This window comes from Falco peregrinus, chromosome 2 (assembly GCF_023634155.1).
Source record: "Falco peregrinus isolate bFalPer1 chromosome 2, bFalPer1.pri, whole genome shotgun sequence".
Taxonomy (NCBI): Eukaryota; Metazoa; Chordata; class Aves; order Falconiformes; family Falconidae; genus Falco; species Falco peregrinus.
Genome location: NC_073722.1, coordinates 50,791,445 through 50,813,974, shown reverse-complemented (window position 1 = coordinate 50,813,974; position 22,530 = coordinate 50,791,445). Strand labels below are relative to the sequence as shown.

The 22,530-nt window shown below is 39.0% G+C and overlaps 1 protein-coding gene and 1 long non-coding RNA gene across 4 annotated transcripts in view; one reads left to right on the top strand and one right to left on the bottom strand.

Annotated features, from left to right (window-relative positions):
- The window catches only part of TBC1D14 (TBC1 domain family member 14), a 70,654-nt gene that overhangs the window by 9,995 nt on the left and 38,129 nt on the right, over nt 1-22,530 (top strand). For 2 of the 3 annotated variants that reach the window (XM_055796376.1, XM_055796375.1), the window contains exon 3: nt 12,178-12,298. In XM_055796376.1, coding sequence (XP_055652351.1) covers nt 12,178-12,298 — 121 coding nt within the window. Of the gene's footprint in view, nt 1-6,984; nt 7,205-12,177; nt 12,299-22,530 lie in introns of those variants that run through there. The other variant, XM_027794762.2, reaches the window with a different exon arrangement.
- On the bottom strand, nt 17,330-21,997 carry LOC129783842 (uncharacterized). Its single transcript, XR_008745868.1, has 2 exons — nt 18,413-21,997; nt 17,330-18,043 (listed from the first exon to the last, which is right to left on the bottom strand). It is a non-coding gene; the product is annotated as an uncharacterized LOC129783842 (long non-coding RNA).

Genomic DNA, 22,530 nt, shown 5'->3' with positions numbered 1-22,530 from the left:
GGTTTGAGAAATAGTGTGAGCAAATAATTGTCTGGGAGACTGGAGCCAGTAGCTTGTCTGTCCATTTGCCCTAGTGACCCAGAGTAGCATAGGATAATGAGTTTTGCCTTTGGACTTTGCTTCTATATAGTACTGCTGAAACACAGACTTTTTAAACGCTCATGTTTTAAACAGCTCTGCTGAGTCAGGACTGTTGTGATCTTACTGCAGAAGTTATACTTTTAATTTATAATTTTCATTTATTGTTTTGGAGACTGAAGATGAGGCTTTTTATGGTTACACACAGAGTGACTGCAGAAAGGACTAGGACTATGTTCAGTTAAATAGTAAGTCATGCAGTTCTCTTCTGTTTTAATGGACTACAAGAATCCCGAGTCTTTATGTAGTCCGCTGTTGTGGATATTGTCTATTTTTGCAGGAATCTGGATTCTCTTTCTTTTCAGGCTACTCCTAAAAGTTTTTGATTCAAGCGTTCGTAGTAGTAGTATCTCAGGAAACCTCAACAGAGAACAGGGACTAGGCATGAAATAAAGGGCTTTAACAAGGCTGTTTCCAAAGAATCTCTGTATTTCTAAGACAAAGCTTCTGAAGCAGGATAGGCATCCTGTACCATGCATAGAAGGACAAACCTAGTCTGAACTGTGGCCTTCCTTGTAGTCTGATAAGAAAAAGGGCTTAAGTTTCAAAATAATACCTGCTGGTTTCAGCAGTAAGTCTGAAATCATGTGAATCTGATACGTTTATATTGCATAGACATACACATACGTTTTGAGGTGACTGGTCACACATAATTCAGAGTTCTGAACTTGGGAATTGGGTTCATCGATAGTATAGGTAAGTCACCTGTGTTAATGAATAGGACCTTTTCATAATGCTGCTTGTTGCCTTTAATGAAAGGACAGCTTATTCTACTTTGCTAATTTTGGTGGTAAAAGGAAGGTAGAATGGCAAAGAGCATTATAGTGTTGATTTCCCACTTTCATTTCTCTGAACCATAGAAGGGAAGATAAAGGATAAAAATAATTATGATTGAATAATCTGAGATACTAAAGTTTGCTTATGATGTCTCTCTTCTGTACACGTTTTCTGTTAAATGAAGCTTATTAGATACAGTATAGGCTGTTTAGAAGGAGACAGGCTGAGAACAGGACTGAAGTGTGTAGGAGGAGGGACAGAAGGAGCTGGATGTGCTGTGGGGGAGGATTTGGGTACACTGTTTTTAACCATAAATGAGCAAAAACTAGCTGAGCTGCAGGTGGAGTTGTTCAGAAGCTGGGAGGAAGGACCCCACAGACCCAGCCTCTGGCAGAGGGATCCTGCATGGACACCTGGCACAGGCTGCCTCGCTGCCCAGCGGCCAGGCTGGGCTCCCTGCTGCAGCAGTAGCCTGACTGCTCCCCGCGGCATCACTGTCCTGTTGGAGGGAAAAGGGAATTTGGTGGTAGTTTCATCCCTCCATGCTACTTTATCTGGGTGCGGTTTGAGCTAATTTTTGTTAATAACGAGTCTGTAAAAGGGCTGGGGAGAAAGGGAGGCAAACAAGCTTATCTTTCAGTGGTGTGGGAAGCGGCATAGGCACTGAGGGTCTGTATTAACAGGTGATGCTGGAAATGATATTTCAGCAGCCCATGAGGCATTGCAGTATATTCATCTGATGGGTGCTTCAGCCTTTACAATATGGTTTTGTGTACTACTTACTTGAAAGCCACTTTCTGTCTACTTGAAAGACAAGTGGTCCTCCCCTCATCTGTACGTACTGTCACGTCTCTGTGTAAAACAAAAGAAAAGTTGCAGAATTTTTCTGAAATAAACGTTCTTTGTCAAAGCAAATCTTCCATAGGTACAAAGTTGGAGTTCTACGAAGATAACGGCCTTTTCTTTTGATGAAGTTTGAAAATTGTCTGATACAGTTTTCAGAATTCCCATCCTCTAATTCGGTGTATGAAGGTTTGAACTTTGCATGTGGCTGGTCTCCACTAGGCCACACTAATTTTAATTCCTGTTTTCCCTTTGTGTGTGGAAGAATGTAATTTTTATTTAGAATTAATGTTCTGTTAGTTCTGCCTTAAATTTTGAATTAAATCATATTTAATATGTGGCTTTTTAGAATAAAGAGAAGTTGCATTTGCAGGTAAAATCTGCTTTATTTAAAGTCCTGTTTGTGCAAAACTGTTTACAGTTACTCAACAGCAAAACTAAGAGGCTTGTTGAAGTTACTTGTTCATTATGGAAGTTAAATGAAAATCTGCTCAGCAGTGCTTTGATTTTTGGGTGGATTTTGTTAGTAATGGGACAAAATTATGCAGTAAGTGAGGACTTAACGTGGTGCAGTTATTTGAAATAGACAGATGTGTGTGTTTTTCTAGTGGCTGGTGGGAAGCATTACAGAAGTCTCACACCAGCTAGTGAACTGGATTTGTAGCGTAGCTGGGTGTCGTATGTTGCTTGCAGCATTCAGCTCTAATGCTTTCTTCCCCTACTGCTCCTCCTTAATCTCCTGTGTGAGGCTGCCTTTTGGAAAGCTTGTGGTTGTTCAGTTCTGCTCATTCTACATGCTTGCTTTTGAACAGAATGAGTAAGAATTATGTACATTTCAATAGATATATGCAGACTTCAGGAATTAATTCAGGTGAATGAAAGTAAGGTCTCTTTTCAGCCTGATTCATTGTCTATATGAAAGTTTAGTGAATTACTGGGTTGGATGGCCGTTGGATCTTCAGTTCATTCGCAAGAATTTTCCTGACGTTCCCCTTAGTTAAAACGAGCTGTGAGAAGTGGATGGCGTGGGGGAAGAGGGAGAGAATATCAGCATGATCACGGCCATGTGACACTGTCTAATCAAAGTACTGTTTAAATGTTCAGCTGCCTTTTTGTTCCCTACTTCCCTTATCAGCAATATCAACTGCTGTAAGTTATTGAAAGTACAGAAATAATTTAAAAAAAATAAAAAAAATTACCCTGACTGAAAAGAGTACTTGAATCAGGGTTGACATTGTGAGGTAATGTTACATACACTTGGAGATTCTGAAAAATGCAGTGAGCAAGATGAAATTAGATAGAATGAATATAAATTCTTGCTCCTTCATTATCTTCTTTTTTTAATACTGTCTTCCTTCCTGTGTTACATAATCTGTGGTGAAGTTGGAGTCAATGTTAGCTTTAATTTTTAAACTTCTTTACAAAGGCTCAAACAAAAAATGGTCTGTTAGTAAGATTCTATATTAAGGAGGAAAATTCGTTTAACAGAAACAGTATGTGGAAACCATTGGTTTTCTGGAGCAGGAATATGTGTTGTTATGCCTTGCTTTGGATATTTAAGAGTTCTGTTAAGTAAATGTTGAGCTTGCTGGCAGGGGAAAAAACCCAGATCTATGAATTTCTCTTTATGATCTATTAATCTCCATTTGGGCACTGTTTACATTGCTATTTTAAGGAGCTATCCATACTAATTAAGCTTCTTTTTGTATTTATTAAGTGCCTCAAAAGTTTTCAAGCCATACCATAAAAATAATAAATAAAACCCCTACAGTAAATAAGGAGTCATTCACACCTTACACTGACAACTGACAGAATAAATGCAAGAACTTGGTAACAATCATGAGGTAGGACAAGGTATTTACTTAGTGCTTGGACTCCACTTTATGAGCTGCAGGCTTTCATAAGAGCAGTTTAGGTCGGAAGGGACTTGTGGAGCCATCTGGTGTAACCTGCTGCTTAATGCACGGCTGCCTTCATGTTCCTCAGGACCTTGTCCAGCCAATTGTGAGTACATCCAAGGATGGAGTTACTACAACCTCTGCAGCACATGGTCCAGGACTTAGCACCTACCGCTGTGATTTTTATTTTCCCACCCCTCCCCTTTTATCCAGTTGGAATTCACCCTTGCAGCAGCTTGCTGCTTTGCCTGTTGGTTTTTTTTTCTTTGTATCTCTGAGAATGGTCATCAGGCTGAATGAAACCACCTCTCTCAGCATCCCTGTTTGTATGGCACAGGCCTTGGTACCCAGCTGTCATAATGGTCACCCACTGGACTTCCGTTTTTGATCTCTGTATTTTAGCCCAGACATGATACAGATCTAGTCTCATGGGTACCACATAGAGCTTTTAATACTTTTTTCCTCTTGCCCTTGCTAATGTAACCCGGTCCATATTTCGTCTTTATTGCTGCAAGGTCTTAATGCCAAGTCAGGTTCAGCTTTTTGCTTAGGATGACATTTCACATATTCATTCAGTTTTTTATTTGTGTGGTAATAGTCCTTCAGATCAATGAAGAAATCTTTCAGACTCCAGGAATAGAATTTTGGGTTATTCTGATAACATAGGGATAACTGGGAATTTTTCCAGCTCAAAGAACCATTACATGTAGCTGGTTGGCTCTCATAGTTTGAATTTGGACCCAAAAGTTGCTTTACTGCTGGAGCCCTAACTTGCTGAAACTCCTGTTTCTGAGAATTCAGTAGCATTCGCACGGTAGGCTAGCACTGCATCATCCACATGCAAAATACTTCTTGGTTTGCTAGAACCAGTCCTACCTGCTAAACATGCAGGATTAGTGTCTGATTTATATCTTCATGTCTTTGACCCTGCACAAGAGAGTGCAGGCAGCTCTACTTTGTCCTCCTTTGAAATGAGGGCTGTGCTCTAAGAAAAAAAATTAAATGCAGAACGTTGTAGACTTGGTAACTGTTTTATCAAATGCTGCTTTTCCCCCCTAGAAATCTAAATGGAGATTTCCAAGCTACCCTGTTGCAAGCTATTGGGTATCCTGTACTGTGAACTTGTATTACTGTCTCCCTTAACTGTGGGAATTATTATTTTTTTTAAGACCTGTAGGTATCTGTTACACTGCAAAGTGTCATTATTCTTGGTTCTCACTGAACATACTGAATGTCAGTGGCTGAAAAACTTTGTTTATAAAATGTGATAGGGGTTTATAATAGATGATTTGTCATTAGTTACCTCTTTCATAGGTAGGTCAGTTTCCAGGCTGTCTGGTTGTACTTCTGTTGGATTTGTTTATCCCAAAACCAAGCATTGTTTTTTATTTACCCTGACCTCTGGCAACCTCTGGGAGATAAAATTCTGCAAACCCTGCTTTTATTTTTGATTTTTTTTTAATCCTGTTCAAAGCATAACTTCCAATTTATTGATGAAGTTCTTCACCATAGCCAAAATACTTGGATTTTTTTTTATGATGTTTTGCTCTGTTGGGTTTTTGGTGTGGTGGTGGTTGGTTGTGGGGTTTTTTTCCTTTAAATAAGTGTAGGTTGACTGAGAGGTGATCTGGGGTTGGGAGGGGGGAATGCAAGAACTGGCAATCATTGAGTCTAGTGAATTATTTCTATAAACCAGTGTTACCTGGTCTTGGGTATCAACTCTTGGCTTTTAGCTGTGGAGAATGTAGATTTAGGCTTTTCAGGCAGTTTCGGTAGGTCTTCTGAAAAGAATTTCTTCTCAAGTCCATCAGTTCCCTAGTCATCGTGATTTGTGTGGCAGAGTCTTCTTCTTCCACAATACATTGTTGATTTTTTTCAGGGTTTATTTTCTGTGCCTCTGTGGCCAGGGCGCAGATCTGGAACATTTAGAGGTGAGAATCTTTCTTCTGTTTATTGAGGGTAGATTTGTGAAGGTTATGGTTAGTACAGAATACAAAAGGTCATTAAAGGATGAGAAGAAAACGATGTTAGTTTATATTTTGCCTGAATTCCATAGTAGTGCGAGAATGTTTCCTAGATAGTGTTAATTGAATTTGTACCATGCCAGGTAAGGTGGCTGGACACTTTGCTGACAATGCAGCAGGTATTTAATAAAATTTATCTTAATACTTGTTTTTGCTTAATAGGTGCCATATGTTTAAACATCTTGTTTCAATGTAGTTTTCTGGACGCCTTGTGGATTAATGTCTGTGGAGACATCTCTTACACTGTGCATACATGCTCAAAATGGGTTTACCTAGTTTTTAAGGTTAACATCTGCTTACTGTCAAACTCTGTAGATAAAGTCCGTTACACATTCCGGTGTGACTACTTCTGCATAGGCTGAGGGGCTCCAGACCTTGTTGTTCTCATGTAGTTCAGAGTTATTGGGAAGTTTCGGGATCTTCCTCCAGAAGCAGCTGAAATGAACTTTGACTTGCCTCTGTTTCTTTCCTGCTTCTTAAGAATACATGTGAGTCTGACGTTAATTTGAAATTGTTTTTCAAGATAATTTTATTCTACAAAATCTGAACCTTTTGAACTTTCTCCACTGTCCTTATTTTTCGTCTGCTGTACTCATGGGACTGGTAAGTCCTTCCAGTTGTTAATTTGCATGACTATTTTCTAATTGTTTTGTCTTTTGAAAATAACCTTCTTAATTGGAAGACTAATTAAATTTGGGTATGAGCATGCATCTTGGGAGCAGGAAATGTATGTTTTTAATACTTGTAACAAATTTACTTGCAAATTAGTTTTGGGTAAATGCAGATAAAAAATTGCATCAGTCTGTGCATGAGTTGAGTCAGTTTCTAGTTAATTCTTATGCATGTTTCTTCACAGCAACTGTATTTTTAAGACTAAGGAACCCATTTATTTGCAAATGCAATCTCTGTGCTAGGGCAGTGTTAGTCTACTACAGAACACCGTATGCCGTCTTGCTTTTCTTTTGCTCACAGCTATCGTTCCGTGTTTGCATGCCAGTAGTTCAGGTACTGTGAAACTTCATCTAAGGAGCCGTGTCAAAACGGTAACAGCAAAACAGTTAATAAATTTCAGATTTTTCTGAAGAACCCAAATACTCTAATCTTAAAAACAACTAAGTCCTTAGCACAGGTATGCTTTTATTTCGGGCAGCAGGTATATCTTGGGAATTTGGGGGGTGAGTGGAAATACTGTGCATAGCCTGCAAGTCCAGGTGTAGGGTGTGTGTGCACCAACAGGCGTCAGTGGGTGTATGTGTCTGCCCCGCTCGACTCCACCCTCTGACAGCTACTGTGCTGGAGCCCATCCTTTTTTCCTGTTGTTCAAGTGCCATGCCAGGGAAACGGTTCCTTGCCTCCAGTGGTGCGGAACTTCAGAGGTATCTCAAGGGGCACGTTACTGAGCCTGCCTGGCTAGAGAAGACACTGGGATTTTTCAGGGAGGAGGTTTACAGCTGACTTTAAGATCTGGAGTAAGTTGGCAATGGAAACCATGGCAGCACTGTCTCCGCTCCTTTTAGTGGATAGGTGTGTATGCTGAACCAGGGAAAGGTGGTCGGGAGGGGTGACCTTTGGAGAGGTGACTTCATGTAAGTGGCTAACCTTGCTTGGGACAAACCACAGCTGAAATGTGGAAAAAGTGAATACTTGAACGCTGGTGGAGCAGTGCAGTGAACTCGTCCTGCGGCAGTAGTTGCCGGCGGTTGTGTTACAGACTTCCTCTCTTTAGAAAGAGAATTGGACTGAACTAGATAAACTTTCTGCCTCAGTGGTGATGTGGGACTTTGTTTAAAAGCATAAGCTCTGAAAAGCTTTAATAGATGCTATATGGATAGGTTTGGCTTGATTACTTTTTATTGATGTGATTCTAATATTTTTTCTTTTATTTTTTTTACTTGATTGAGGCTTCTGCCTGACCATGACAGTGCACAAAGCTACATAAATACTGACAGTATATGAGTGTGCAGTATGTATATATGACGACTATTCAGTAAGTTTATATTATAGGTCCTTATAGAACCAAAATGAAGTGTTCTTAAGTTTTATTAAAAAATAAGGCTTTCCTGACAGTGCTGAACTTACCCGTTGCTATTAACTTCCTCTCTTCCCCACAAAAAAGGTAGTTGGGCAGATCAGTATACAGTAATGGTGCGGTATGTGTATGTTCAAGCAAAAGATCGGTCTCTCTCCTGTATCATGGGATGCTATTTGTATGTATGTAAACATTAACTCTGGAGGGAGAATTAAATTCTCTTCAGGCAAGTAATTCCTCTCTCAGCTCAATTAAAATAACAAGGTTAAACAGCTGTTTGGTGCCAAACACTGGTTTTAGGGGGCTGTGCGAAAGGGATTTTCTGTTTGAAAAGTTATCTCAACTTAACTCTGTGCTTGGCTTTCTTAAAATAAGCAGCTATGCTTAGTGTAATACAGCTAACATGTTAAATAGGAATGCAGATGTAACCCATGACACCTTAATGGCTCCACACCAATGACAGTGCAGACATGATGCATCATGTCAGATATTCCTGTTGATATTCCTGTTGTAAATCAGCATGATGTGCTCTAATGGTTGTGAACAAGACAATGAGACTGAGATAATGAGTGTGTGATCTTCTCTTTCCAAGCATGTCAACCCTTTTTACATTTATTATCTCAAATTAGGTTTGGTATCTTAAAACACTTGTAGCTAAACTTTGAGATCTTTTACCCTAGGATTTCTGAGCTTGACTTTGCAATGGAGATCTGTTTGTTTTTTTCAAATAGAGATTTTTAGTTCCTTGTTAATCTGTGTTTTTCCATCAGGTAAAATCTCCTTAAGTTACTTTTAGAATTTTTTTTTCTGTGAATTATGTTTGCTCAGAAGTGAGACTGCTCAGTACGTTTGTTTTTTTTTTAACATCCTAGGAAGGTATGTAAGCATAGGAGAAAAGGAATTCCTTTTCTGTGCAGTGGCAGCAGAAAAATTAAAGCTTTTGCTATGAATTACTTGATTTGAGATCATATATATGGCAGAAATCATTACTTCTAAGGAAGTTGCATGTTTTAAGGGTCTACTTTCAGTCCAGAAGTCTGAAGTAGTGGCTTTATCAGAATCCTGTGGTGGTGTCCTGATTATTGCAAAGCTCTGCAGAAATCATAACAGAGAAAATTCCATAACATTTTTTTCCCCTTAAGTTTTCTGAGATTAGGTGCAGAGGTAGCAACATCTCATCTGCTCCTTCCATGCCAGTCCAACTGTCATGTGGTTTACCTCTGATGTTCTGGTCTGGAGCAGCAGGTCAGGGTTTAACAAAGCTGTGTGTCCTCAGTCAAAGGAAGAACAGGTTGTAATTTGTGGCTTTACATCTGACTGTGCCAGTTTGTCGCTTCTGATAATGTTATGCCTTTTCGGAGTTTTAAGACTTTTTGGAATGTGTAGAATGTGGACACCCGCAAAACATGGGGACGTAGGCACAGAGAGCAGGAAAAAAGGAAGAAGAGGGTAAATTGCTCTATGTACAGAATGGGAATTGTATATTGAGCATGCTTGATGCTTTCAGTTCCATATATATTTTAAATTTTAAAAAGTGAACTGGAAATCCCTGACGTGGTATGAAGACAGGAAGAGATGTCTGGTGCCCTAGAACATAGTGGAAATCACATGGACAGAGAAGAGTGAGCTGAGTAAGTGCTGTACCATCTGCTGATAAGCTATAGAACAGATCACTTCCTGTGATGCTCCCTCTAAAGGGAAAACAGGTAGTTAGGATTTGCAGAATTGAATTGAAAACAAGTATGTTGAGATTGACTTTTCAGGTTTAGTTAGTCTTATGTAGGCACTTGCAGCAGTGTGTTGTTATACTTATTCCAATTCATGTTTATTTTGATTTGAGGATAAAGACCTACTGCTGCTCTTAAAATCCTTCAGAGGAGATTGAGGGGATTGTTGCTTTTATGTACCTGTGCTAGCAACCTCTCATGTGGATAGACAGGGAAAGAAAACTGCCTGTCAGTCCTTTAATTTTCATGTTATTGTACTGCTAACGAACTGTGGTGAAAGCCTTTTACTTGCGAAAGAGGGTTTGAATGTGCACAAAACTGTCACACCAGTATGCTTCCTTATGGGGCTCTTTCAGGTGTCCCCAATGCAAAAAGTTCCCGTTTTCTCTGAAGACAGTATGTAGTCTGGAATTTAGTTTGCTTGCTTCTGAAGTAGTAACAACCTGAAAGAAAACTTTTCTCAAGAACAGCCAGCCTGTCTTGCATCGTGTATCCTATTTACCTGCATTGGTTTTGATGTTGTTATTCCTGTCATGTTTTCCTTCTGATTCTTAGATACATTTTAGAATTTGCTTGGTATTTCTCAATTTTAAATTAACTAAACATATATATATATATATAAACAGAATAATCTCATGTCTGTCTCTCTACACTTTATTTCCTTGGTAGCTGTCTCAAGTGTTCCTATATATCCATCATCTCAGGCAGTCTTAAATACATGTTATGAATTTGGGCAGGGGTAAGAAGATAATTACAAGCAGAAGGACTTCAGGGCACTAAAGGCTGAAGCAGGGTGAATTCTTTATATTGCTAAGGTGAAGGGATTGCTGGTGAAAAGAAAGCAAATTCAACAGTTTTCTTGGAAGCTGTTTTTATGATGGTCTCCCCCCCCCCCCCCCCCCCCCCGTACTAGCTGTTGTAGTGGTAGCAGTGTAGTCAAACTTGTTGATTAATGCTCTAGTTAGCTTATAAATCTCTAAGTAGCATTACAGCTGTAATGATGAGCTACAGGAGAGCTTCCTAACACTGAAATGGAGTATGACAGTTATAGAGACAAAACAAATCTTTGGTTTCGATTCAGTATTTTACCTATAGAATTATAATTTCATGCTTTGAAAAAAGGTGGAAAGAGGGTAAAAAACATGGCAGTATGTTTCTGCATTTTCCATGCTGTTCTTTAGTGCTTTCTCTACAGTTGTTGCCATGCAACTTTATACTGTATTTTCTTTTGTGTGAAGTGGGGTAGGGGAAAGCTGAAAGGGGTTTGTAGAAGTTTGGTTACTGCTTTGCTTTGGTATCAGTTGTAATTGGCTTGTGTGATTCCTGTACCTAAACACTTTGTTCTTATCTTTTAATATGATAATCTGTTCCTAGTTTGGTTTTCAAGGTAACTGTACCCTTGTGATACAGAGGCATGTGACCATGTTTGTAGACGTTCATGTTTAAGGATGGCAGTGCACCCTGTTAACCTTGTAATTCTAGTGCGCTCTGATGTCTGTGCCTCAGTTGGTTTTTTGTATTAAACATTTCTGCTGTATTGTAAGCAGTATTATCTTTGTTGGTGTATTTATGGTACTGTTCATGTTAGCTGATCAAAAGTGGCCAGGAAAAGCAAGTTTTTAGTGTCCAGGTGGTTCTATTGCAGGTGACTATTTCAGCCCTTTTAGAACACAAAGCTCAAGCCACACTTAATGTATAAGAAATAATCTGTACTAGGTGGGTCAGTCCACTGGGCGTTAAGGTTGTAATATTAAGAGAAAGCAGTAATGCCAGACTGGAAGCATCCGTTGAGTGAAGGTGCTATAGCTGTCTGCTGATTGAAATAGCAAAAATGCTTTTGTCTCAGTGGAATTGTTTGGGTTTTTTTTTATTTTAAAGGAGGGAGGGAAAGCCTACAGTCAAGTTCCCAGAAAAACCTATCACAAGGTGTGTCAATTGGGCTAACCTGAACGTATTTGAATATTTGCTGAACTAGGCAGTAGGACAAAAGAAAAAAACTGTTACCCTATACCCATGGCATACCTGGATTATTAAAGTATCTGTTGTGCTCTTGGGGGAGCTGAGTACTCCCAAAAGCATGAAGACTGGTACGTACTGTGTGTCCAGTTTTGGAGAAGCATAGCTGGGGTATGAAGACGCAAGTCTGGCATATTGCTTTATCATTAAAAACTAGTAACGTCTATAAAAATGACTTAATTTTCAGGGGCTACATGACTGCTGCTACAGTGTTTAAGCTGGTTAATTTTAGACATTTCAGAGAGACTTCAGAATTAATGTGCTTTGATAGCTGCTTTTACGGTTATTCAGGAAAAATATTTGTGACAACAGATCAAAATACAGTAAAAGGCTACTATTTTTTTTGTGATTTTTGTGGTCGTGTTACAACAGGCGGATGGGTGAAGAATGCTTATGCAGAAAAAGATGTAGTGTCTCAGTCTTTGAAAGAGTGAGGCTGAATGATCCAGCGGGAGGCTAAAAAAGGCCATTTCTAAAAAAAAAATTAATTTGTAATTTTCTATCTACTAAAAATTCTTATTTAACCAAGTCCATTGCCTAGTACAGTGATAATACTGCATGATGTGCATGATGTACCTCTTGAGGATGGGAAACAGTGTCTGCCAGCACAACCACAAGAGGAGTTGGATTATGTAATTGGGATACATAAGGTTAGCAAATTGTCTGCCCTTCTGTGTTTTATAATTAATCAACCCTTCTTCTTAATCAAACTTTTTTTTTTGTAGGAATTTGTTTACCAGGAAGCAAAGTGCAAGATTTGAAAAACAAAATGATGTGGGATGGAAGTTGTTTGGAAAAGTACCTCTCAGAGAAAACTCGCAGAAAGATCCAAAGAAAATACAAAAGGTATTTGCTTAATTATGTGTTAGGATTAGTGGTAGATGTAGAAGCTGGTTAAATTTATGATCTGTATATATGACTGTGAAGCCTGTTAGTTGTGCACAATTTCTTGGACAGTATCAAAGAAGTTTCTGAACTGCACTTCAAAAGACTCTGTTCTACATGGTCATTTACATAGACTACTCCATGAAAACACATAACAATTTGATATAAAGCACTTCATGGTGAACATTCAAATTACGTGAAAGTGTTTTTTATAATCAAGCTTTGTAGGTATTTCGAAAATCTTTCAAATGTCTTTATCTTTTTCTAGCTTTCACTGGTTTGTGGCCTTTGTGTCATAGACCCATCTATAACAGGCTGTTCAAAGGGAAATTATGTTCTGCTGGGCCTTGGTTTATTTGTGTTTCAATAGTAATTAAAAATACATAAATTCAAGATAGAGTTAATGTGGTAGAGTGCCAGAAACCTGTGATGGAATGCTAGTTTCACTCATTCCTTGTTTTCTGAAGTATTTGCTGTTCGGAGTTCAGATTTTCTGTGTGTGGCCTTGATGAAAATTTGGTTATTGGCTTGAAATGTTGGAACAGTACAATACAGTTCAGGATAAGCAAATGGATTAAAGTTGTTTTTTTTTTTTCCTTGTACAGTATAGTTAAAAAGGGAGTGTGTATTGAAATTGGTTCCCTGAAGAGAAAAAACTTAAAAACATCAGAAATACTAAAGTATTTAGGTTTCCCCCATCTTCTTTGCTGCTTAACTAGTTTTGCTGGTTTTCATGTGTGTCTGTTGTGTATACTTGTCAGTAGTTTGATCCATGATTTGTCAAACTTTAACATCTTTTTTTCTGTATGGGTTATGGGGGTGAAGATGCCATACAAAAAAAGAAAAATCTTTTTAGGCCTGCCTTAGTGTGTCATAAAACCATTAAAAAAAAAAAGGGAAAAAAACCCCCACAATGAAAACCCCTTTTCTCTGTCTTTGCATATCAGTTTTCAAGCTGTAGCCTTATAACGTTGTTGAAAACATTTCAGAGGACTGGTTCTACTACAGATGAACCCAAGCACATTGCTGGTGAATCAAATAACCTGCCTTCCTAGTGGGGAAAAAATCTTGTGAAATCCAGCTGCGTGGTTGGTAGTTTGAGCTGCTTTTCCAGTGAGAAGAAAACATCCTCTTTCAATCTGTCTCGTGATCGGGGTGTTTTCTGATTGCAGGCATTTTATGTGTTTGGGGCTTTCATTGTATTTCATTCAGTTCTCACTTCCTTGTTCAAAGCACTGTGAGAACAGGAAGGTTTGCATAGAAAGACACCACGTAGTAAGAACCTCAAAAACAGCTGCTGTGACTGAAATGAGAATGCTGACTTGAAGGATTGTGCTGCTTTATTTAGGGTAAAGTGCTCTGGAAATCTAGGTGTGTCATGTCTGTTCCTAGCTGTAGCCGGGCTGTTAATTTAAGTGAAGTTCAAGCAGCTTTTTGATGTTGTCACTAGGATCAACCACTTAAACTTCATCTACAGCTTGTCTTGATATAATTAACAGTTCTGAAGCATTCACCAAAGATTTTTAATGACACAATTGAAGAGGCTTAGTAATCACAGTACTCTTGACACTTAGCAGTGTATTTTATTGTGGTCATCTGTTCTTTGATAAGTGGGTAAATAATTTATTAACATTTTGTGGCTGTTGCTGGTACTGTGAATATTTTTCTTTTAGGTCCAAACTGTCTTACATGGTGAGTATTCAGTGTTCCTAGAACATTACAGCTTTTAATGGTTGTATGAATTTTGTTAGGGAAAAAAAAAAGCTATTGAAGAATTATGTGGTGTGGCGTCTAAACGTTAATGAGTTTCTGGCAAGATTGCAAGTCTGAAACAATTGTCTCCAATGCCTCTTGGATAACAGTAACTAATCCTTCCTAAGTTATTTGGCGCTTTCCTGGAGTTATGTTTGACATGTAGACTTTCTGAGACATGAGTAATGCTGTAAATAACTTACCGAGCCTCCCTGGCACCCCAAAGCATATCACGTTTAGGTTACCCCTCACAGGTTGCTTTGACAATGACAAAGTAGCACTTGTGTTGCAGAGGTTTTTTGCCCATTTAGAGGCATACTTTTAGTCCTTTGATTTGTGCCTGAAGAACTTTTGCATATGTGGAGGAGGTGACAGCACATTGGGATGATGCCTGTTAGCCAGCACCAGTTCCTTCTGTCTGGGGAAAAAGGGATACTAGACCAGAAGAATAAACACTGATGCTGTTTCTACCTTGAGGTATTTTATTTCCAAGGCCAGAAGAGTAGGTGCTCAGAGGATCCTTATCTTATATATTGAAGAATTTGGAGGTATGCAGTGAAATATGGGAGTTGGGGAGGATGGCTGTGATTTAGGTAAATTGTTAGTGTCCTAGTAATTGATTTCAGCATCTGCACTTTTTCCTGTAGGGCATGAGGCAAGGTGCCTAAACTATTTATTTTTTAGGTGGCTGTTAATTGTCTGGCCTTCATGTATGCTTTACTTGAAATTGGGATGGATTATTTTTTTTCTAAATTTAGTTTTTCTTTCCAGAACTGCCGGGGCCTTTCTTAAAGCTCAATGTAATGGGACATACACTTGCATTGTATGAAACCTTCCGTAAACACCAGGTGTGCTGGGAAGCTGATTGTTTGAGGTTGCAAAGTTGGTGACTCTTTGGAGCCTGACACTCCATATCTTGATCATCGGTGTTTCGCTACTTGACTACCACATTGTCGTATGCAAAGAAATGTGGAAAGCATTGTGAGACACTCTTAAATTAACTTGTCAGCATTGGAGCTGGGTCTTGAGGACTGTGTGGGGAGCTGTGAGGTCCTGAACAGTGATGGCAAGATCATAATTGCTAAGTGAATGATAACTGAACTCATCTGTACGTACTGAGTGAAGTGTGTAGAGCACACGGTAGGAGTGGAAAATGTCACCTAGACAGAAGGGACTATTTAAAAATCCAAGTATTCTTTTAACATAATGTTGCATGTAACTTCCTCTACACTTCAAGAAAACCGAACTGTAGGGTGAAAAGGGAGAGTCAGTTTTCAGACATTATGAGAAGTCAGCAGGGTTCTGAACCCTCTTGCGCTAACACAGTGATTCATAGCGCCAGTCACCTGTCACTTCATACCATGAATTTCAGATTATGTTACACAGCTGGGCTTAGGCAGACTTGATGAGAAATGCACTGCTCATATGCTGCTGGCCACAGTTACCATGGGTATTGTTTCCTTCCCATAGTACACTTTACTCCTCCTGTCTTCTGTATGTGCAGGATTGTCTGACTTCATTTATAGGATTCAGTGCTCTGACAGACTTATTTCTAACGTTTTGTGCTACTGACATGATGGACAAAAGAATTGTGTTGGTGTGCCTTTGTAACTAACTTTTCATCCCTCTGCCTCTTGAGTATTCATCTGAATTTGTACTGAAGAGATACTCAGTGCCCTGTTAAAGGACTTCATGCCTATTTGCTGGTGGCAGAAAACTGATAGGCTTCTGATAGTCTGTTACTTGAGATGCCTCAGGTTTGGAGAAGAGTGGAGATGTGGACTGTACCATCCCTTTGAGCTTGACTCTCTCACTCCTGTTCCTCCAGTTCCTGGCTCTGGTGGTACATTGAGCCAGGAGCCTTTCCGTTCTCTGGCTGCTCAGGCTTGACTTAATGGTTCTTTTCAAGGAAAAAAACCACAGACTTCTTCATACCATGGAGTCCATGTCTTCCTGCAAATTGTCTGCTCACAATGATGTTATTGTCTGTGTGGTGAAATACTCATTAGCCCTTAGACCAGGGGTCCTCAAACTTTTTAACCAGGGGGCCGGCGTGCGGATGCAGTGGCAGGCAGTCATCTGTGGCTGCTTGGTTTCCCCCCCCCCCCCCCCCAACCCCCGGCGGTGGGTTCTGTAAATACCGGGGGCCGGATTGAGGACCCTGGGGGGGCCGTATCTGGGCCACAGTTTGAGGACCCCCGCCTTAGACTGTAGGAGGCTCAATCTGCCTAACTACAGAGGTTCTTGAGTAGTGTTTCTATTGACAAAATATTGGTCTAATTCTGAAAGGCAAGTTAAAGGTGATAAATTCTTCATTGTGATTGTTACTTGATTATGCTTTCCTGCCATGAAAAAATGGAGAAAAAAAATGGTTTTTTGAAGTTGCATGTAACTTGTTTAGAATAAATGAAGTTCTTTGGATTATCTAAGATGTTACAAAATAAGCTGACCTTAATAATAGCTGTGGTTATCAATTTCTATTTGTAGCAGTCCTTAAGTTTCACGTACCTATGGAAATCTATTTGATTGGGCTTGCTTGGTACGCACCTCTTTGTGCACAGGAACTGAGGTGACTGAGCCACCAAGCAATCCTTTCCTAAGTCAGCTTCTTTTGTTTCCAGAGAAACATCAAAGAAATCCTTTGTGTCAGGTCACTCATTAGAGCCCTGTGACTATTCAATTAATTTGGCTGCAGACTCCTGTAAAGAGTTAACTGCTGTGTTTGTGGTTCTGTTTTCTGATACCTTTATTATATGGATGAAAGTTGGTGGTTGGTTTTTTTTTTCTAGAATGAGATGAACAAAGTTGACTGCAAACTTAAATAGTCTTCTGAAAGATAAGGATGATGTATTTGTATGCACATTTTTTAAACTTACATAAAGGGAGCAATCTTCTAAAATACATTCTTATTGTACGTTGTTCTGGTACTTTCCCCACAATAATCTTGTCCGGGATTGAAAGCCATTTACAAGAATGAATGCAATTTTAAGATGTGTGCTTATATAAAGTACAAAAGAGGAAAAAAAGTAATTGAACTGTGAAGCGGTTAAAAATTGATTTTAGAAATACCAGTGTTTATTTCCTTCCTGCCTCCTACTTGTAAAATAAACGATGAAAACTCCAGTCCATCAAACTTCAGTTGCCTTTCATAATTTGAATTTTGTTATACCATGACTGAAGATGACTGTACATATACAACTTGAGCCAGGCACAATATGTAAGGAGAAATAGCATTTTCCCCCCCCCCCGACCAAAAGAATGGTCAGACAGGCTTTTGAGCACATAAGCCTTTTCTCAGGTCCTGTAAAAACTCCTCTGACAGCACGCACTTGTTTAACTGTTGTATATCCAACATAGCATCATAGTTTATTTTAATAATGTGGGAGTTAAAATCTCTGCAGCTAAGTTGTTGTTTGTCCTACTTCTAATGCTCTCAGTATACATTAATATTAGTCTTCTGATGAAGACTTAATAGTGGCTTATGCTAAGGTTGGATTGCTTTGCATGGTCACCAGGAGCTTTTGTACATGTTTCATCCAGGTAAATGTTTTAAAGCTTGAAAGCTGTCAGAACAACTCATCTTGTCTGAGAAGCTGGAAATGCATTTACAATGGAGGCTTGTATGATTAGGTTTTTTTATTGATTATGTTTAGGAATCCTGCTTGAGCAGAACTGGTTCTGCCAGTTGCTTTTGTAATTGATGTGTGAAAATGCACTGACAGTCAGATGACAGTACTTCACTGAGAATAACCGCCAAAGTCAATTGTCTTCCAATAGGCAGTAGAGCTGAGCTAGGCTTTGCAGCCACTGTTCTTGCAGGAACTCTTCAAGATTGGTAAGAGCAGCACATGTAAATACCAGATGTTTGTAATGCTGTCCTCAGCATACTGTTTGGTTGTCTCCTCTCATGTGATCAGTCTTCACAGAACTTGTTTGCAGCTGGCCAGTCAAGATCTTTGTGTATTAAGAGACCAATGTGTATAGAAGAAAGTCAGACTTTAGCTGTATCCTAGAGACAAGTTACAGCTGCCTTGCCCAGAGGAGCAGCTTGAATGAAGCTACTTTTTTCTATAGCATATGACTACTTTTTTTTCCCCCCTCTAATAGGAAAACCCGTTTTTTAATCGGTGCATAATTTTTTTCCCTTCCCAAAGTGCTGTGATGTGACCTATGAAGACTGTTCCATTTAACTGGAATTCTATGAATTCCAGTAAGAGCTCAATGGAATGTCTTCATTTTCTTAGAGTTAGGAAAAAATTTCTTTGCTGAAAGAGTGGTCAAAAAAACAACAACAAAAAAACCCAGAGAAGTCCACTGACTCACCAACCGCAGATGTGTGGAGGTTCTCGTGCAGCTCCATGTGCAGGAGCGCTCCAGATGGAAGCTGAAACGTGGCTAGTTGCTGCCACGTGTTCCACTTCAGCAGCCCTCTTGCTGATGGGTGGCAGTTGTCTGAAAACACTGAGCTTTTCTAAGTGTTTCTTAACCATGCTTTAGGCTGTATTCAGATGGTCCATTCAGGACTTTTTGAAGAGGAAGTGGTTGGCTCAAGCTGGCAGCTGATTCTGGCAGGAGCCTGATCTACAGTTTTGGATGAAGCATTGTCTTCTGCTCATACTGAGTTTGTCTTCGGATAGATCACTGGATAAATCATGGTGACTAATGGCTATAGCTGTTAATGGCAGGGTGCCTGCTTGCATGTAGACTTCTTCACACTTCAGAGTGTCCTGGCTATAAACTTAGTGTATGTTTTCTGTTCTGCAGTAGAAGTCGGAGTGTGTAAATGAGCCACTTCCTCTGTTCTCCTCCTGTGGTTTCATTTCTACTTGTCAGCCTTCAAAAACGCAGGATTTAGATCTTTTGTGGCGTGCCTGAGTTCCTGTTTTTAAGAGTAAAGAAATAGAAGTGCAATTGCAGTGCAAGAAGGCATAGTTACTTTGGTTAGCCTAAAACTAACCTATGCTTATCCTTGTGCAATCTTTAGAAATAAAGGTGTAACTCTAATTTTGTCACCTCAGAATTACAACCCAAAATTTGCAAGTTGCCTTAATGCGCTATTTCATGTCTTTCCTTCAGATTCAAGTAAAAGTAGTATTTTATTGTAATTGTATGTTAAGGGTATCTAATTTTTGTGAAGGAAAATAAAAATAAAATAAAGGAAACCTGTTTTGTCACTGCCGTTCTAAAATCTTTCCCCAATAAGAACTGCACTGAATAGATTATTCAGCAATTCAGCTGTATTAGTCTACAAAGAGTGTGTTGCCCTTGTCCTGACTTGAAAATTATCTGCCTCAAACAAACCTACTATCATATTTAAACAGATAAAGCAAGAGTAATAGCTTCCATCCACAGTAAATGAAAGGGTAATTTAATACTATGGCGGAAGGATTGTTCCTGAGTATTTTAATGATAAAAGAATGTAATGTGACCCACCCAGGTATCATAATTTAGCAGAGTCTTAACTGCCGAAGTGCTGCTTTTGATGCTGTTGGAACTTCTTGCCTTATGTTATGAACATCAGGCTAATAGAAAATAATAAGCTTTGAGTATCAGTTTTAACAGGTATGACAGGCTACAAAGTATTTTTTTGAAAAAAAGTGAGGCATCTTTTTTTCCTCCTTTTCCAGTTTTAAAGCTTTTATTTGCGTTTTATCACTCTAAAGGTCCTCATAAATTACCTAGCTCAAAAGCCCAGAAGCTGGAGGGATCCTAAATAGCTGTTACAGGCGGTGTTTAAGGATAGGTATCTCCTCTCTGGAATAAAGATACTAAATAGATAGAAGTATAAGCTTTGTTAGTTGTTACTGCAGTCAAAATGTCAGCTGCTAGTCTCTATTGAAGGGTCTGTTTCAATGCCAGTGGTATGTTTTAGGTAAAATGCAATAAGTTTAAAGTTGTCCAGTGAGATAGTAAAGTTTGTCTGTCTTAATTGAAACAGTTACTTTGTAGCCCAAGTTGATGTATAGCCTTAGCTGGAACATAAATTCACATGGCACAAGATTATTTTTAAATGCAGGAGGCCAGAAATTCATGGAAAAATGCTTGACTTTTAAGGCTGAAGTATACAGCTCTTAGGACCTCAAATTTTCAAGGCCAGGAAAGACTTTTTCGGAAGACCTGGTATCTCAGTGGAAGTTTGTTCTCATCTCTTGTTAATTGATAATCCAACATCCAGCTGGCATTTGTGTGTCCACTTGTGCTTTATAGATAGATACTTAAACACCTACATCTTTCTGTAGCCAGTAAGTTTTTTGGTGTAATAACCTTCCACTGTGTGTGTTGATAAGCAACACACAGGGGGCTTTTGGGTCCCCTGTCCTTGGGTTTTTGAATGAAAATGGAAGTCTGTAGAGAGCAAGACTAGAAATACTCAAAAGTATGTGCCAGTGTTGCATGGCACAAACACTTGGCAAAACATTACTGTGAAGCAAAGCAGGAGATAAATCCTTAAAGGCAGGTGTGTTTAGCCTCTAAATATTGTGGTGGAACTGTCTGTCCCAACAGGAGTCTAGAACTTGCATTGCTAAAATGTAAAACTGAGATAGCTTTGCTAGACTTCGATATGTTATTTTTGTGTTAAACAGAAGCAAGCTCCCAAGAAACCCAACTCAAACATTTTCTTTGTCTTCCGTTTTATACATCTCAAACCTCATCTAAAATTAAACGGGGTGCAGGGTGAAGGTTTTGAAAGGCTAACTCTTACAATGCTTGCTAGCAACAGCAAACAAAGCTGATGTTATTTAGCTCTGCAAAATGAATGGAGTTATTGTATGCATGTTATGGAAACCCTGAGGTTGTGGATGTAAGGATTTCAAAAAGCCAGACACGTACTTATTCCTTAAGTGTCATTCTAAAGACAGACTGGGAAAATGTTTCTTCAAATTTTACATTCTTACTCTCCCTCTTGCTCTCAGAGGACACTTTATCTCATTTTTCTGACATGATTGTATTACACATTTTTTGTGTCTGTTAGTAATTTCCACATGAAAATTTTCTTTTGCTCTGTTGACTAGTTGTCTCTTTAGCATGACAAAGTTCAGTGGAAAGAGTTTCATGAATATTAAAGCCTGGAAATAGTCATTGCTTTAAGCTAGGCTATGAAGGTATGTTGTCTTCCTTCATATATTTTACTTGTATTTGTGTGTAGCTTTAAAAAGCTAAACTCTCTTCTCAAGGCTGAACCTTAAGTTACAAGGAAGATGATATTCAGGACAATTTCCGTGTTGATACAGTGTTTTGTAAAATTAAACGCAGAATGCACAAGAGTTGACCAGTCCAAACAGATGATGAGAGAGAATATGAAGTGTATCATCAGTAGGAGTACAAAAGGAGCTTTTGTTAAACATGTAGGAAATTGGCACCAGTAACTGCTTCAAGGGTAATTTCAGGGATCAGAGAAGCAAATGTGGATACAGGAAACCAGTCAAACAGGCTTTAGCATATAGTCTTATCACGTTGTTTTTCTATAATTTCTAAGGGCAGACAACTATGAAACCTGAAAAGGTCAGAGATCGTTAGAGATGCGCAAATCTTGATGAGGAAGCAGAATAGAAATTAGTGGAGGCATTTGAAAAGCGGAGGGAAGGTGTAATATGCTTAAAAGTATCAGGTGAAGTACCTTTTCTCACACTATTTTTCGTGTATGTACTGAAGTAATGTAGTTAAATACAAGCCTACACATACCCACCTATGCAGACAGTTGTTAGCACACAGTTACTATTTCTGTTTGCAGTGGTGGGCATCTGAACATCATAATAATGCAAGTTGTTGTGCATTGCAAAGTAGATGGTATTTCTGGGTAACTTTTTATGCTGTCTTGAAGATTGTGAGTACTTGAGGTAATATTTACAACTGATTTGAGAACTTGCAAGATAAAATGCCATGTTCCTGTGACTCCTATATCCCAGAGTTAACCCGGTACATTTCAGAATGGCACCAGCATGAAGCTGACATGGCTTGGAGAGTCCTTTCATTTCTGTGTCTTGTTCAGAAGGACAGTTCTGACATGCTCTTCAGCCAGACTGAAGAGCATGTTGTTTGAGACTAGACAGGAAAGATAAATAGTCTTCTAGGTCAGCACTTAATGTGAAATGTCAGAAGAAAAAGTTCACTGAAACAAAAGTCCATCCAGTGCAATCTGTATAACACCTAAGTGATACGCTGAAAGCAGGTGTTGGTAGTGTTTTATTCTGGCAGATGTTAATTTAAAAAAAAAAAACCCTAACAATTTAGCTGGCATTCTCTTCTTGCTCAAGCGTTCATCAGATGCTTGCCCTGCTGGAAGCCTTTCTTGTAGATATTTCCCCTTGTTTGATACTGAAGTGTAGCAGATAGTATTAGTATGTAGGGAAACTGTGCACATGTTTGCATATGCTGATTAAATTACATCCTTTTCAGTGTTCTGAATAGTAGGGTGGGGTTTTGTGTTACTGTGACTCATA